This window comes from Petaurus breviceps, unplaced genomic scaffold (assembly GCF_028583685.1).
Source record: "Petaurus breviceps papuanus isolate PSGF00001 unplaced genomic scaffold, PetGlider_PUasm1.0 227, whole genome shotgun sequence".
Classification (NCBI taxonomy): domain Eukaryota; kingdom Metazoa; phylum Chordata; class Mammalia; order Diprotodontia; family Petauridae; genus Petaurus; species Petaurus breviceps.
This window is the reverse complement of record NW_027185896.1, coordinates 12,921,495-12,940,061: the sequence shown is the minus strand read 5'-3', so window position 1 is coordinate 12,940,061 and position 18,567 is coordinate 12,921,495. Positions and strand designations below refer to the sequence as shown.

At 41.5% G+C, this 18,567-nt stretch overlaps 1 protein-coding gene across 1 annotated transcript in view; it reads left to right on the top strand.

The window, feature by feature from the left end:
• CCDC13 (coiled-coil domain containing 13) overlaps positions 1-18,567 on the top strand; it is a 108,598-nt gene that overhangs the window by 23,189 nt on the left and 66,842 nt on the right. The window contains exons 5-6 of the mRNA XM_069095824.1: positions 7,192-7,308; positions 8,913-9,017. Of these exons, the coding sequence (XP_068951925.1) occupies positions 7,192-7,308; positions 8,913-9,017 (222 nt within the window). The remainder of the gene's footprint in view (positions 1-7,191; positions 7,309-8,912; positions 9,018-18,567) is intronic.

Here is an 18,567-nt window from a genome sequence, read left to right as displayed (position 1 = left end):
AAGGTCATAGTCATTGTGTGTATTGTTTTCTTGGCCCTGCTTACTTCACTTTGCATTAGTTCATATCTTTCCATGCTTCTCTGTAGTCATCATATTTGTTATTTCTTATAACACAGTAGTATACCATTACATTCACAGATTACAGTTTGTTTAACCATTTCCCAATTGATGGGTTTCCACTTTATTGCTATTAACAAAAAGTACTGCTATGAATATTTTGGTGTATATAGGAACTTTCTTCTTAGCAATAGACTCCTTAGGATGTAAGCCTAGTAGTGGACTCTCTGGGTCAAAAAGTATGGACATTTTAGTCATTTCATTTGCACGATCCCAAATTGCTTTCCAAAATGATTGTACTGATTCACAGATCCACCAAAAATGTACTAGTGTGCCTATCTTTGCATAATCCCTAAAGCATTGACTATTTCCATGTTTGGCCATCTTTGCCAATTTACAGGATGTGAGGTGAAATCTCAAGGTTGTTTTGATTTGTATTTCTCTTATTATGAGTGATTTGGAGCATTCTTTCATATGGGTTGTTAATAGTTTGAAAATTCTTGGAGAACTGTTCAGATATCTTGACCACTTATCTCTTGGGGAATGACTTTTGGTTTTATATATCTGTTAATTGTTTATATCTCTTGGATACCAAACCCTTAACAGGGAACTTGGGGAATGACTTTTGGTTTTATATGTCTGTTAATTGTTTATGTCTCTGGGATACCCACCTTTAACATGGAAATCTGATATAAAGTTGTTTTTTTTCCATCAGTGGTTTCCCTTCTTACTCTAGGTACATTATATTTGTGCAGAAGGTGTTCAGTTAAGAATAGATCTCTTATCCATAGCTGTAAGAGGTATATGGTCTGTTTCTCTTCTAATTTTTTATTGTGAAATCTTTAATATTAAGGGCCATTTAGAATGCATTACAAAATATGATGTAAGGTGTTAATCTAAGCCTAATTTCTACCAGATTGTTTTCTACTTTTCCTGGTAAAAAAAACAAAGGTTTTTTTTTAATCATGCCATGAGTCCATATCAGTTTATCTGAGATTTTTATAGACTCTTTTTTTATAGGATAAGATTGCCTGCTAGCCTCGAAATCCTGAGTAATCAACCCCAAGTGCTTTAACCCTTTTTGGGAGCAGCACACTTCTTTGAGGCTTTTCTGTATCCTACTCAGTGTCCAGTATAGGCAACTGGTGGTGCCGTGGACAGAGTGCTGCCTGGAGGCAGGAAGACATGAATTCATATCCAGCCTCGGATGCTCACTAGCTTTGTGATCCTGGACAAGTCACTTAAGCATTGTCTTCCTCAGTTTCCTCAACTGTAAACTGAAGATAATAACAGTACCTACCTCAGGGTTGTTATGAGGATCAAATGAGATAATATTTGTATAGTGCTTAGCATAGTACCTGGTGTAGATCAGGCACTCTAATAAATGCTTATTACCTTCTGTTTCCTCTTCCCCAGAACAGGACTCAGCATATAGCAGGTTTTTAATGAGTATTTGTTGAATAACTTAGTGAAGATCCCCAAAAGGGTACTAACAGATGTATGTATATGTGTATATGTGTATATATGTATGTATCTGTAGCTCCTATAAGCTCTGAAGATCCTTAACTCCCATTTCCACTGATGAATTGAGAGCTGAAGCAAGGCTGTGTCTACCACGCAGGGCTCTGGGGCTACTTACTGTCTTCTAACCCAGAGTCTGATATATTCTCCCCCATATCAATTGCCGGTGATTAGTACCCCATTTAATGTCACCAATTAAGATTGACATTAACTCGAGCAGCTCCAGCTCCCACCACCTCCAATTCATGTAAAAGAGGACTCTAAACAAACTTTGGAGCTACAGAACCCACAAAATGACACAAAGAAGCTAACCTCCTGCTGAAGACAGCCTGGCAGGTCTGCAGGAATCAGCCAGTACAGTGCTCTGGGAGCATACCCTAGCCCCAGGCCGAGGTTTTAGCCCCAGGGCAGGCCTGACCAACCACTGGCTGGAAGCCGGCTGGAAGGACTCCAGATCACCAGTAGCTGTGGTGGTCCAGAATTATCAACACATAGATGCTAAGGACAAAGTGAGAAGTCAGTGCAGTGTGGACTTTGGGACCCAGTAGTTGGGAGTGTGTCAGCTTTTGCCCTTGGAGAGAAGCCACTGAGGGCTGCAGCACAGGCAGCAACTTCAGCTCTTGGCCTGCAGAGTATAGGGGGTTCAAGCGACCAGTCTGAGGGGTAATTGCTCTTGCTTTAACCTGCTTGGATCTAGATTGTGGTCTAGGGTGGAGGTCCTGGGGTGTGTGACCAGCTTGCCAGAGCATGTGGAAGCTTCAGAGAGGGCACCAAACTGATACCTTAGGCAGCTAAGAAAATGCCAGCATTTGGAATGAAGCTCCCCTATCTGGTGGCAGAGTCCTACTGTGGCAAAAAGCCCAGGGGTCCAGTGATTGAGTGGTGACATGATCAGGCAAAGGAAGCAAACCAAGCAGAGCAATCCAACATTAGACTCCTATTTTGGGGACAAAAAGGATCAAAGCATGGGAACAGGAGGAAGACAGTGAAGTCAGAACTCCTGCACCAAAAGCTTCCAAGAAAGATACGAGATGGTTACAGGCCATAGAGGACCTTAAGAAGCAGATAAGAGAAGTGGAGGAAAAATTGGGAAGAGAAATGAGAACAATGCAAGAAAATTATGAAATGAGGGTCAACAGCCTGACTGAGGAAAATAATACCTTAAAAAACAGACTGACTCAAATGGCAAAGGAGGCTCAAAAAGGCAATGAGGAGAAGAATGCCTTAAAAAGCCGAATTTGCCAGATGGAAAAAGAATCTCAAAAGCTCACTGAGGAGAATCATTCCTTCAGAATTAGATTGGAGCAAATGGAAGCTAATGACTTTATGAGAAATCAAGATGCTGTTAAACAGATCCAAACAAATGAAAGAATAGAAGGCAATGTGAACTATCTCATGGGAAAAACCACTGACCTTGAAAATAGATCCAGGAGAAATAATTTAAAAATTATTGGACTACCTGAAAGCCATGATCAAAGAAAGAACCTAGAAATCATCCTCCAAGAAATTTTCAAGGAAAAATGTCCTGATGTTTTAGAACGAGAGGGTAAAATAGAAGTTGAAAGAATCCACCGATCACCCCCTGAAAAAGATCTCAAAAAGAAAACTCCTAGGAATATTATAGCCAGGTTCTGGAATTCCCAGATCAAGAAGAGAATATTACAAGCAGTCAGGAAGAAACAATTTGAATATTGCAGAAACACAATCCGAATAACTCAGGATCTGGCAGCTTCTACACTGAGGGATTGAAGTGCTTGGAATGTTATATTCCAGAGGTCAAAGGAGCTGGGATTAAAACCAAGAATCACCTACCCAGCAAAACTGAGTATCATGTTTCAGGGGAAAATATGGTCATTCAGTGGAATAGAGGACTTTCAAGCATTCTTGATTGACATTAACTAGCTTTTACAAAGAGATTTATTGAGAAGATATAACAAGACTAGAAGTATAAACATCACACCTTAATATGGGGGGGGGGGCACACTCTCCCCTGTACCACCTCATCCATCTCCAGGGAGAATGAGCTTAAACATAAGCAGGTTAAAAAAATTATAGAATAAAACAAGCATTTCCATAACATAGCATAATTTAAAAAAAATTATCGAAGCAGTTTCTACAACACATTTACCCTCTTAAGTTCACTTCTCAAGGCAGCGTTGCTTTTGGACAAGCCTTTCCTTCTTAGATGACCCTGCACATGTAGAATCTGTGTGCTCTGAGCTGGGGAGGCTGGCCCTTCCATTACATGGGTTTTTGGGCACAAACTCCCCAGCAGCCTTCTCAGGGTAGGCTCAGCAGGCAAAGTGAGCTCAGGGGATGGGGCTCCCATTGGCCAGACAGACTCTATTATGTCCATAAACTTGATTTCCTTGTTCAACTTAGCTGCCTTACCCTGGGAGGAACAGTACAAGTCTGGTCAACAATAATTTGTAGAGCACCTTGTTGTTGTTATTATTGAGTCTTGTCCAACTTTTGGTGACCCCATTTGGGGTTTTCTTGGCAAAGATACTAGAGTGGTTGGCCATTTCCTTTTCCAGCTCATTTTACAAATGAGGAAACAGAGGCAAATAGGGTAAAGTGACTTGCCCAGGGTCATACAGCAAGTAGGTGTCTGAGGCCAGATTTGAACTCAGGAAGATGAGTCTTCTTGACTCCAGGCCCAGCTGGGGCCTATCTACTCCACCACCTAGCTGCCCCTACTACAATATATCAGAGCACCTACTATGATAAAACAGCTCCTATTTCTATAGCACTTTCCCTGTAATAATTCCACGAGGCAGGTGGAGCAAATAATATCCCCATTAAAGAGACAAAAAAACATCCCCAGCAACAATCTGGAAGATCAAAAAGATAATGTGATTTCACATAGATGGATAGTAAATGTTGAAACCAGGATAGGAAAGTAGCACTCTGCTCCTGGTGCCAAACCCAGAGCCCTGTCCACTCTACCACACTGCCCTTCTCTGGGCCTAGCTTAGTGTTAGACCTGCTGCCACAGGTCATTGCTAAGTGGGGAGAAGTGTGGGACTGGAGGAGAGAGCCTTCATTACTTGATTCACAAGGGTATTTCCTATTGATAAGTGTTTGATCAAAGGCTTTGATCAGATCTCTGCAGACCAAGGAAAAGAACAGTCCTTAGGAGCAGTACTATTATCACATTTAGGACCAACTGGATTGTGGTCTAAACTCCAGAGATCTAGAAAACTCAGATAAACATTCAAGAATGGAGAACTCCCCCCTGAGGCCAACCTCTTTCCAAACTTACTGAATTTCACCTTGCATTCTCCACTAAGGGCTTTGGGTAATCATGTTACACAAGCTATTGTCTATTGTACTTTTGCTACATAGAGACTTATTTAATGTCTTATCAGAAAAGTGACTGAACTGAGCATTTCTCTTATCCAGTGTTCCCTTTTCATTATGCAGCAGTGTGAACACTAGGGGGAATTTGTACTTTTGACTTTTCAGTCAAACTGGATTACTAGCTGTTTCTTGATCTTGCCTCCTCTTCATGTCTGCCTTCCCCTTCCATTCCTCCTGTGCACTATGTGCTACATAGTAAATAGCATGCCACAATATTAAAATTAGGAAGATAGAGTTTCCTCCATTGTAAAGTGCTAACGCCCCTCTTAGCTTTAAAATCAGCAGTCCAAGAGTATTGAAGTTATAGTGACCCTGAGTCATCCCGAAAAGGTTAATTGATGTTTGGCACCCTCCATTTAAAAAGGCAGAAATAGGCATTATGCCTTTTAGAAAGATTTCCATCCAAAATAATGAGCATTTCTTAAAAATGGCACTTAAAGGGGCAAATCCTCAGCTCTCTGGAAGACTTAACCATTTAAAATGACTCATCCCTCAAGACCACTGGAGAGATGAATGGAAAGATAATCAGCTGATTAATCTTCCTCACTAATCATATATAAAAGCAGTGACAGAAAAAGGAGGATGAAGCTTAGGTTGTAGAATCTCAGTACTGCCAGAGACCCAAATCCTATCTGGATTTTCCATTCTCTAGGGAGTGAGGACCTGTATTTCTGATATGGAAATTACCTCTACAATAAACATTTTTAGAGTGCAAGTCTGATGCTAGAGGAGTAATTTCCTTTGGAAAGGACAATAGGATAAGATTAGATAATATCTCAATGTATAGAACAGAAGTTCATATTCTCATATTTTTATAGCACTCAGAGCCTTGCAAAGCACTTTCTTCCCAACAACACTGTGAGGTGGGATCATCAGTTTTTAGAACTGGACCTTAGAAATCTTTAAGGACAGTACAATGGTTTTCCAAGGTCATAAAGTTTTTGCAAAGGGTCCATACCAAGCCATGCATTTTTTTTCAATCAGTGGCTATTAATAGTACAACTCCTACCATTTCAAAGTCTGTAAAAATTATGTTAAAAAGCCGTCTTCATTCTTGAAAAGGCTAAGATCTACTGATTTGAGTCTAATCTCATTTGACAGACTAGGCAATACAATGTAGTAGGGAGAATGGTGGATTTGGAGTGAAAGAATCTGAGTTTGACCCTTGCTTGGATATTCACCACCTAGGGGAATGTGGCCAAGCCATTTAACATTTCTTAGCCTCAGTTTCCTCATCTGTAAAAGTGAGAGAGTTGAATTAGGCCTCTAAGGTTCCTTCCAGCTCTAAATCCTATGATCCAAATGATAGAAGCAGGACTCAAACCCAGGTCTTCTGAATCTAAGACCAGCACTTTTATAAGGTTATGGCACTGCCTTTCCACTAATAATGGAGGAATATATGTACGCATATATGTGACCATACATATGTGTGAAGAGGTCTATACACGTGTGTCTATACTATGTGTGCATGTGTGTCTACACATTGTATATACATCTACACATGTGTGCAAATATACATATCCCTATATTTTTGTTGTTTAGTCATTTCATTGGTGTATGACTTGTCATGACCCCATTTGGGGTTTTCTTGGCAAAGATACTGGAGTGGTTTTCCAGCTTTTTAATGATATTATGCATGCATAAAAATATGTATACAGATACATGTTTTAGGACATATATTATGTATATTTCAAGGCATCCCAGGAATACATACACATATATATATATTTTTATATATGTATGTATATACATACATAGACACTTCCATACTATAGATGTTAAAAGAGCACTGGACTTGGAATCTTAATACCAGGCTCTAGCCTTAGCTCCCCTCCTACAAGCTGTGCCAAATAGTTTGGGGTTCTTAAGGTCTCAATTTCATCATCTTTAAAATGAGGGGATTGAATTTCTTTTTTATAGTGTTATTTTTGCTGCTAATGAAAGTCTTTTTTTAAAGACATTGAAAGATCTGGTAGAGGTGGTACAGAGTGGCATTGGATTTGAAGCCAGAGGGACCTAGGTTTGAGACCCAGTTGTGGTATTACTTCCTGTGTCCCATGGGACTCATCAATAAGATGAGGAGGCGGGACCAGATGACAAGAGGAAGCTCCCAGCTCTCAATTTTGTGCTGATCCTATTCTGGCAAACTTTTTTATTAGTCCTATTTGGGCTCCTTTCTATTACCCCTGGGTGCTCAATATGCTGAATTTGAAAACAAGTTCCTTCTCCATTTCTTTTTTTTTCCTTAAGGCCGAAAATCCAGAGGTGAAAACTTTGCAAGACAAACTAGCTTCAGCAAACTTTAAGATCGTAGAGTATCGCAACCAGATCCAGACCATCAAACAAGAGCTCAAAGTTGCACAAAAGGTATCTCTGCGCTTCGTCTCATCATCATAGGCCTCACCTTGGCCTTCAGAAGGGCAAACCAGAGATGAATCTGTTTTTTTTTTTTCCTGTATTATAGCCAAGCTCAGTTGAATTCCTAGGAGAGCAAGATTCAAGAGAGATCAGAACAATAGGTTGTATTTAGAAGTAGAAAATATTCAGTCACATGAAAATCAGGCAGTTCTTGCTGGGCATGTCTCAAGATGCACTGACCTATTTTCTACAATCTCTGTTGACTCATTCAGTTTGATGCCTAAGGTATTTAGTGTCTCTCCCCAGTCCACACCTTCATGGTCTCTTAGGCACTGAACACACATTCACTGTCCATGCCCCTAACCCAAGTTCCATTGTCTCTTATACTTACAATGTGTTAATCATTGTCAAATAAATGTCTGAATTTGTTGTAGCAAACCACTTTTGGCATGGCAAATTGCCCCAGAAATGTGAGATTTGGATATGTCACTGGGTCTATTTGATTTATTTTGTTGGCCTTTTGGTATCTTTTACTTAATAACAGCAACTACAACAGTAATTATGATAAAAGCTTCATTTCCACAACACTTGACAGTTTACAAAGTACTTTTCTTCATAACAACCCTGTGAGCTCCTATTTTTATCTCAGTTTTACATAAATGAGAAACTGAGGCCCAGAGAAGGGCAGATTTGCCTGAGATCACAAGGCTAGTCGGTGACAATGTGGACATTCTGATTAAATCCAGAGCACTTTCCATTGCACTAAAAGGTTCCTTTCTAAAGAAAGTGTGCAGAGTTGGAATTAGGTCCCAATTGGTTTGTTATTTATTTTCCTTTAAATAGTGATTGCAACTAGAATTCTTTAGAGCCTTTCCTCTCTGCTGGAGCCTTTTATATTAGCCAAGATTTCTGAAACAGTCTTCTATTGTGGAAACAAGCTGAAAAAGCATTGTATACATGGCTCAGTTTCAGTTGACAGGCATTAAAGAGGCCAAGTTTATAAATTGAAGCTTACTTTTTCAGATCTGAAACCTCAAGTCAGCTCTGGTTACAGACCTTCATTGGTGTTGCTGTTTGGTCCCCCTCGAAAGCTTCCAACAGTTTCACCCTAGTATACCAGATTGCCATGTTTTGTTCCCTCTTCATTTGCTGCTGCTTAGAGATGGCCATCCATTTGTCTTTGCCTGATTTTACCCTCTGTGACAGAGGGGATGTGGGGCCAAAGCTTTGCAAATACGCCATGTGGAATGTACTTCCTGTAATTATCCAGAATTAGCCAAGGTTGAGGCAAAATGGGAAACAGGTTGAAAGAAACACAAGTATTTGCCACAGCCAAGTTTATGTTTCCTCTGTCATGTATTGGGGGGAAGTGAGTTGGAGTTGGAAAGAAAGCTTTTCTTCTGCATCTAGGGTTTAAGGTTATTTGTTCTGAGCCCTGGCAGTTGTGGTGGGGGGAATGGCTAGGCATTCTGGGTATCCCATCAGGTAGGTGGCCTTCTCCTCTGCCTTCACCCTCTGTTAGCCCTGTCCTTGAACCTAATGAAACAGTGTCATGAAAGGGGGTCAGCTGTGGTTCATATGCAGCACTAACTCCACTGGCCCCTGATTTGTAGGTTTTAGCAAGTGAAGTTGGGGAGGACCTCAACATTCAGCAGCTGTTATCATCTCCTGGGACTTGGCGTGGTCGGGCCCAGCAGATTCTTGTTTTGCAGAGCAAGGTGAGTTATGGCTCTGTGTTCTCTTGTTCCTAACTTTAGATAATTTTCTAAAAAGCTCATTAAAGTGTTCCTGGTATTTTCCCAGCAGGTTGATTGTCCCAGCTAAAATGTTAGAAGTAGAATAGCCCCCATTTCCCTAGTGCTGTACCTCACAAAGCATTCCAGTCCTCACCACATCCGTGGGAGCAGGCAGGCACACGGCCCTCCCTCCATATCCATAACACTTTGAACTCCTCTTTCACAATGGTCCAAAGAGGTAGGTGGCAGAAAGTGAAGAAAGGTGAGAAAGTGAAGTGGCCTTGCCCATAGTCACCCAGCTAGCAGAACTGGGGCTCAAATCCTAGGACCCATCAACTCCAAGTCCAGTGCCCTCCCAGCCCCAGGCAGTGGACATCAGAGGCCCCATGAGTCATGCTGTGAATGATATTCACAAGTTTTTAACAAGCATTAGTTATTAAATTATATTATATTATATATTAATATATAATATATTAATATTATATATTATATATTATATTTGTTTGTATAATCAAACATTTCTTTCCAAAGAGGCTGCATTGTGCAGCAAAGAATGCTGAAATTGAATTCTTAATGACCTGGGTTCAAGTCCTGGTTCTTCCAGGTGTGCCCTCAGACAAGTCACTTCTCTCTGAACTGTGGTTTACTTCTCTGTAAAATGAGAAGGTTAGACCAGATGACTTCTAAGTTTCTTGCCATCTCTAAATACTGTTCGATTTAAGTCAATAAGTATTTCTGTGGGCCGACTGTGTGCCCACTGGCCATGGAGATACAGAAATAAAGTGAAGCAGGCTTTCATTCTGTTGAGGCAAATGTGTACAAATGTAAGTTAATACATGACCTGTGAAAAGTAACTTCCAGGAGAAAAGGCATAAGCCTAAAGGCAGTTTTTCAAAAATAGACCAGGGATTTTTGAAGGGTGGAGAAAAGTGGTTTAGAACATCCAAGGTCTGGGACTGCTAGGTGGGGCAGTGAATAGAGTAGCCCCCAGTCAGACCAGCCCTGGAGTCAGGAGGACCTGAGTTCAAATCCAGCCTCAGACACTTAACACTTACTAGCTGTGTGACCTTGGGCAAGTCAACCCCAATTGCTCTGCCTTACCCCCTCCAAAAAGCAAAAACCAAACCAAAACAAAAAAAAGAACATCCAAGGTCTGGGATTGACATGACTGAGTGCAAAGATCTGGAAGAAGACAATGGGCCTTCTGGCTTAGGCAGCCTACAGCCCAGCATCCCAGGCTTTCCAAGGGAAGCCCTGGGGTCCCTTGTGTATAGGAGGGCCTCACAGCCTCCAAAGGAGCAAAAATTTTCGTTAGTTTGATCCTCAGTTTCTTGGGAGGCCAGGAGGCACAATGCAGGCAGAGGTTGGGGGAATCCCGGTGGCCAGACCATTTGCAGGGGGGTTAGGCATATTTGAGATAAGTCTCCTCAGGCAGGTCAGCTCTCCTTTAAGACTCACTCTAGTGTCTGTCCTAGGACCTTAGGTCTTGGACCCAAACTAATTTCCCTCAGTCTTTGAAGAGATTAATCATCTTAATAGCTTCAGTTACTAGCTTCAGGCCAAATTCTCTATCTCAGGTTGTCTACAGAGGCCCAAACTATATATATATGTACACACACATATGTAGATAGATACAGAAACAGTGGGTCTTTCTAAATAATTTGCCCAGATGTCCTGTAGTTGGTTGGTTTCAATTGCCCAATACAATAAACTAATTTTGTTTTGTTTTGGGGAACAGCTTGTTTTTCTTTGTTAGGCTCTTAAGAATAGATCTGTAGGGATTTTAGAGTGTATAATGTCTGAGTTGGAAGGGAACCTAGAACATAGTAATGTTAGACCTAGAAGTGAGCATACAACATAAATCATACATAGACTGTCAGAACTGAAAGGGACCTTAGAACATATAACATCAGAGCTGGAAGGGACCTTAGAACACAGAATGTCAGAGCTGGAAGGGACCTTAGAACACAGAATGTCAGAGCTGGAAGGGAGCTCAAAACATATAATGTCAGAGCTGGGAGGGAGGTCAGAACACAGAATGTCAGAGATAAAAGAAACTTTAGAACATAAAGTGTCAGAGATAAAAGAGACTTTAGAACATAGAATGTCAGAGATGGAAGGGACTTTAGAACACAGAATGTCAGAGCTGGAAGGGAGCTCAGAACACAGAATGTCAGAGCTAAAAGAGACTTTATAAAGGTAATAGAGGTAGGGGTGGAGTCAAGATGGCGGAGTAGAAACAGGACTTCCACAGGGCTCCAGCTTCCACCTCCCCCAATTCATGTTCAAGGGGATTCTAACAAACTTTGGAGCCACAGGACCCACAAAATGACACAGAGAAGCTAACCTCCCACTGAGGACACCCCGGCAAGCCGGCAGGAAGCAGCCAGCACAGCACTCTGGGAGCCGACTCCAGTCCCACATAAGCTGGAGGTTTTAGCCCCAAGGCGGCCTGACCAGCTACCGGCTGGAGGGACTTCAGATCACCACCAGCTGTGGCGGTTTCCAGAATTGTCAACCCACAGATGCTAAGTACAAAGAGAGGTCAATGCAGAGTGGACTTTGGGATCCAGTAGTTGGGAGTGCCATCAACCTTCGTCCCTGGGGCAAGAAGCCGCTGAGGTGCCATGGCTGTGCAGTCACCCCCCTGTGGCAGCTTCAGCTCCTGGCCTGCAGAGTGTAGAGGGACCAAGCAAACAGTCTGATGGGTAATCGCTCTTGCTTTAACCTGCTTGCATCTGGATTGCCGTCTAGGGTGGAGGTCCTGGGGTGTGTGACCAGCTTGTCAGAGCATGTGAAGGCTTCAGAGAGGGCAGCAAACTAATACCTTAGGCAACTGAGAAAACCCCAGCATTTGGAATGAAGCTCCCCTGTCTGGTGGCAGAGTCCTACTGTGGCAAAAAGCCCAGGGGTCAAGTGATTGAGTGGTGACATGAGCAGGCAAAGGAAGCAAAATAAACAGAGCAACCCAACTTTACACTCCTATTTTGGGGACAAAAAGGATCAATGCATGGAACAGGAGGAAGATAGTGAAGTCAAAACTCCTGCACCAAAAGCTTCCAAGAAAAATATGAGCTGGTTACAGGCCATAGAGGACCTTAAGAAGGATTTTGAAAACCAAATAAGAGAAGTAGAGGAAGAATTGGGAAGAGAAATGAGAACAATGCAAGAAAATTATGAAATGAGAGTCAACAGCCTGACTGAGGAAAATAACACCTTAAAAAATAGACTAACTCAAATGGCAAAAGAGGCTCAAAAAGGCAATGAGGAGAACAATGCCTTAAAAAGTCAAATTTGCCAGATGGAAAAAGAATCTCAAAAGCTCACTGAGGAGAATCATTCCTTCAGAATTGGATTGGAGCAAATGGAAGCTAGTGACTTTATGAGAAATCAAGATGCTGTTAAACAGATCCAAACAAATGAAAGAATAGAAGGCAATGTGAACTATCTCATGGGAAAAACCACTGACCTTGAAAATAGATCCAGGAGAGATAATTTAAAAATTATTGGACTACCTGAAAGCTATGATCAAAGAAAGAACCTAGAAATCATCCTCCAAGAAATTCTCAAGGAAAAATGTCCTGATGTTTTAGAACCAGAGGGCAAAATAGAGGTTGAAAGAATCCACCAATCACCTCCTCAAAAAGATCTCAAAAAGAAAACTCCTAGGAATATTATAGCCAGGTTCTGGAATTCCCAAATCAAGGAGAGAATATTACAAGCAGGCAGGAAGAAACAATTTGAATATTGTGGAAACACAATCATGGTAACTCAGGATCTGGCAGCTTCTACACTGAGGGATCAAAGGGTTTGGAATATGATATTCCGAAGGAGGTCAAAGGAGCTGGGATTAAAATCAAGAGTCACCTACCCAGCAAAACTGAGTATAATGTTTCAGGGGAAAATATGGTCATTCAGTGGAAGAGAGGACTTTGACATTCAGATACAAGAAGCTAGAGAAGCATAAGAAGGTAAACAGGGAAAAGAAATCATAAGGAACTTATTAAAGTTGAACTATTTACATTCCTACATGGAAAAACAATAATTGTAACTGATGAAACTTTTCTCAGTATGAAAATGGTTGAAGGGAATAGAAATATATATATATATATATATATGTCTATATAGGAGGGTATATGGGCATATGAATACATATGTGAATATGTGTATATGTTTACAGGTATACATAGAGGGCACAAGACCAATTTAATAGGAAGGGATGATACTTAAAAGATGAAATTAAGAGGTGAGAGAGGAATATAATGATAGGAGATGGGGAGAGACAGAATGGGATAGACTATCTCACATAGAAGAGGCAAGGGAAAATGGTTACAATGGAGGGGAAGAACAGGAAGGCAAAAGGGAATGGGTCAACCTTATTCTCATTGAATTTGGCTTAGGGAGGGAATGACATACACACTAAATAGGGTATCTCACCCTACAGGAGAGTAGGGGGGATGGGGTTGAGAGGGGGTTTGATGGAAGGGAGGGCAGGTTGGGGGGGAGGGAAGTTGGAAGCACCCACTTTTGTAAAGGGACAGGATCAAAGTAGAGAATAAAACAAGTGGGAGGTGGGATAGGAGGGAGTGAAATATAGTCACTCTTATACAATATATCTACTATGGTAATGTTTTGCATTAGCTACACATATACAACATATACTGAATTGCTTATCTTCCCAGTAAGGGTGGGTGACAAGGGAAGAAGGGAATGAATCTGGAATTCAACATTTTAAAACCAAATATTTTTAAAAATATATATGTGTATATATACATACTATTATTAGTACTATTTTACATGTAATTGGGAAATAAGATATACAGGCACTGGGGCATAGAGATGCACCATGCCCTACTGGAAAAGTTGAAGGGTGTATGGGAGAAGATATGGGAGAGAGAATAGGAAGGATATCCTTATATAGAATAGGAAGGAGGGGATATCCTGTGGGACTGCTACTTTAGGGTGGTGGGGAAAAACAAGGAGAAAATTTGTAACACAAAATCTTGCAGAAATGAATGATGTAAACCAGAAGTTAATAAAGCATTTGAAAGAAAAAAAAGAAAGACTTTAGAACATAGAATGTCAGAGCTGGAAGAGACCTCAGAACACAGAATGTCTGGGCTGGAAGGGAGCTCAGAACACAGAATGCCTAAACTGGAAGGGAGCTCAGAATATAGAATATCAGAACTGGAAGGGACCTTAAAACACAGAATTTCAGAGCTGGAAGGAAGCTCAGAACAGGGAATGTCAGATCTGGAAGGGACCTCAGAGCATAGAATGCCTGAGCTGGAAAGGAGCTCAGAACATAGAATGTCAGAGCTGGAAGGGAACATAGAACACAATTTCAGAGCTGGAAGGGAGCTCAGAACATAGAATGACAGAGCTAAAAGAGACCTTAGAACATAAAATGTCAGAGCTAAAAGCGACTGTAGAACATAGAATATCAAAGCTAAAAGAGACCTCAGAACAGAGAATGTCAGAGATGGAAGGGAGCTCAGAATATAGAATGTCAGAGCTAAAAGTGACCTTAGAACACAGAATTTGAGAGCTGGAAGGGAGCTCAGAACATAGAATGTCAGAGCTGGAAGGAACCTTAGAACACAGAATGCCTGCACTGCAAGAGACCTTAGAACACAGAATGTCAGAACTGGGAGGGACCTTAGAACATAGAATGCCAGAGCTGGAAAGACTTTAGAATGCAGAATGTCAGAGCTGGAAGGGAGCTCAGAACATAGAATCTCTTCACTGGAAGGGATGTCAGAACACTGTATGTCAGAGCTTGAAGGGAGCTCAGAACATAGAAGGTCAGAGCTGGAAGGGAGCTCAGAACATAGAATATCAGTGCTGGAAGGGACCTTAGAACACAAAATGTCAGAAGTGTTAGAGCCCTCAGAACATAAAATGTCAGACCTGAAAGAGCCCTCAGAACATAGAACGTTAGAGCTGGAAGTGACCTCAGAACATAGAATGTCAGAGCTGGGAGGGACCTGAGAACATAGAATTTCAGAGCTAGAATGGACCTAAGAATGCAGAATGTCAGAGCTGGTAGGGAGCTCAGAACATAGAATGCCTGGACTGGAAGGGATATCAGAACATAGAATGTCAGAGCTAAAAGTGTCCTTAGAACACAGAATGTCAGAGCTAAAAGAGACTTTAAAACATATCATGTCAGTGCTAAAAGGAGGCTCAGAACATAGAACGTCAGAGCTGGAAGGGATCTTAGAATACAGAATGTCAGAGCTGGAAGGGAGCTAAGAACATAGGAATGTCAGAACTACAAGAGACCTTAGAACACAAAATGTCAGAGGTAAAAGAGACTTTAGAACATAGAATGTCAGAGCTAAAAGAGACCTCAAAACACAGAATGTCAGAACTGGAAGGGAGCTCAGAATATAGAATGTCAGAGCTGGAAGGGATCTTAGAACACAGAATGTCAGAGCTGGAAGGGAGCTCAGAACATAGGAATGTCAGAACTACAAGAGATCTTAGAACACAAAATGTTCTCTAAATGTCTCTTATGAGACATTTATTATTCTAAATGACTCTTATGAGACATTTATTATTCTAAATGACCTTAGAACCTAGAATGTCAGAGCTGGAAGTGAGCTCAGAACATAGACTGCCTGAGCTGGAAAGGACTTTAGAACATATAATGTCAGAGCTGGAAGAGGTCTCAGAACATAGAATGTCAGAGCTGGAAGGGAGTCCAGAATGTAGAATATCAGAGCTAAAAGAAACATTAGAATATACAATGTTAGAGCTAAAAGAGCCCTTAGAAAACAGAATGTAAGAACTGGAAGGGAGCTCAAAACATAGAATGTCAGAGCTAGAAGGGACCTCAGAACATAAAATGTCTGAGTTGGAAGAGACCTCAGAACTTTAGAAAGTCTGAGCTGGGAGGGAGTTCAGAATGTAGAATGTCAGAGCTGGAAGGGAGCTCAGAACATGGAATGTCTGAGGTGAAAGGGACCTTAGAACACAAAATGCCTGTGCTGCAAGAGACCTTAGAACATAGAATGTCAGAGCTGTGAGGGACCTTAGAACATAGAATGTCAGAGCTGGAAGGGAGCTCAGAATATTGAATGCCTGCACTGGAAGGGATGTCAGATCACAGAATGTCAGTGCTGGAAGGGAGTTCAGAACATAGAATATCAGAGCTAAAAGAGACTTTAGAACATAGAATGTCAGAGCTAAAAGAGTCTTTAGAACATAGAATGTCAGAGTTGTAAGGGAGCTCAGAACATAGAAGGTCAGAGCTGGAAGGGAGCTCAGAACACAGAATGTCAGAAGTGTTAGAGCCCTCAGAACATATAATGTCAAAGCTGGAAAAGCCATCAGAACATAGAATGTTAGAGCTGGAAGTTATCTCAGAACACAGAATGTCAGAGCTGGAGGGGACCTATGAACACAGAATGCCTGAGCTGGAATAGACCTTAGAACATAGAATATCAGAGCTGGGAGGGACCTTAGAACATAGAATGTCAGAGCTGGAATGGACCTAAGAATGAAGAATGTCAGAGCTGGAAAGGAGTTCAGAACTTAGAAAGTCAGAGCTAGGAGGGATCTCAGAACACATAATGTCAGAGCTGAAAGGGAACTCAGAACATAGAATGTCAGAGCTAAAAGAGACCTTAGAACACAGAATGTGGGAACTATAATGGAGCTCAGAACACAGATTGTCAGAGGTGGAAGGGACCTTAGAACACAGAATGCCTGCTCTGCAAGAGACCTTAGAACATAGAATGTCAGAGCTGGAAAAGATCTTAGAATGTAGAATGTCAGAGCTGGAAGGGAGTTCAGAACACAGAATGCCTGTGCTGGAAGGGATGACAGAACACAGAATGTCAGAGCTGGAAGGGAACTCAGAACATAGAATGTCAGAGCTAAAAGAGACTTTAGAACATAGAATGTCAGAGCTAAATGAGACTTTATAATACAGAATGTCAGAGTTGTAAGGTACCTTAGAACATAGAATGTCAGGGCTGGAAGAGACCTTAGATTTTAGTATGTCAGAGCTTGAAGGGAGCTCAGAACATAGGATGTCAGAACTGGAAGGGATCTAAGAACATAGAATGTCAGAGCTGGAAGTAAGCTCAAAACATAGAATGTCAGAACTGGAAGGGAACTTAGAACACAGAATGTCAGATCTGGAAGGGAACTGAGAAAGAACATAGAATGTCAGAGCTGGAAGGGTCCTTTGAACACAGAATGCCTGAGCTGGAATAGACCTTAGAACATAGGATGCCAGAGCTGGGAGGGACCTAAGAATGCAGAATGTCAGAGCTGGTAGGGAGCTCAGAACATAGAATATCAGAGCTGGAAGGGACCTTAGAATGCAGAATGCCTGAGCTGGAAGCTATATCAGAACGTAGAATGTCAAAGCTAAAAGTGTCCTTAGAACACAGAATGTCAGAGCTAAAAGAGACTTTAAAACATCATGTCAGTGCTGAAAGGGAGCTCAGAACATAGAACGTCAGAGGTAGAAGGGATCTTAGAACACAGAATGTCAGAGCTAGAAGGGAGCTCAGAACATGGAATGTCAGAGCTACAAGAGACATTAGAACACAAAATGTCAGAGGTAAAAGAGACTTTAGAACATAGAATGTCAGAGCTAAAAGAAACCTCAGAACACAATGTCAGAACTGGAAGGGCGCTAATGACATTGAATATCAGAGTTGGAAGAGACCTTAGAACACAGAATATGAGAGCTGGAAGGGAACTCAAAACATAGAATGTCAGAGCTAAAAGAGACTTTAGAACATAGAATGTCAGAGCTGGAAGGGAGCCAATGACATAGAAAATCAGAGTTGGAAGGGACCTTAGAACACAGAATGTCAGAGCTGGAAGGGAGCTCAGAACATAGAATGTCAGAGCTGGAAGGGAGCTCAGAATATAGAATGTCAGAGCTGGAAGGGCTCTCAGAACATAGTATGCCTGAACTGGAAGGGAGCTCAGAACACAGAATGCCTGAGTTGGAAGAGACCTTAGTACACAGAATGTGAGGACTGGAAGAGACCTTAGAACATAGAATGTCAGAGCTGGAAGGGAGGTCAGAATGTAGAATGTCTGAGCTAAAAGAGATGTTAGAACATAGAATGTCAGAGGTAAAAGACCCTTTAGAACATAGAATGTCACAGCTGGAAGGGAGCTAAGAACATAGACTGTCAGAGCTTCAAGGGAATAACACAGAATGTCAGAGCTGGAAGGGAGCCAGAACATACAACATCAGAGCTAAAAGAGATCTTAGAACATGGGATGTCAGAGCTAAAAGAGACTGTAGAACATAGAATGTCAGAGCTGGAAGAGACCTTAGAATGCAGAATGTCAGAACTGGAAGGGAGCTCAGAACATATAATGCCAGCACTGTAAGGGATGTCAGAACACAGTATGTCAGAGCTGGAAGGGAGTTCAGAACATAGAATGTCAGAGCTAAAAGAGACTTGAGAACATAGAATGTCATAGTTAAAAGAGGCCTCAGAATATAAAATGTCAGAGATGAAAGGGAGCTCAGAATACAGAATGTCAGAGCTGG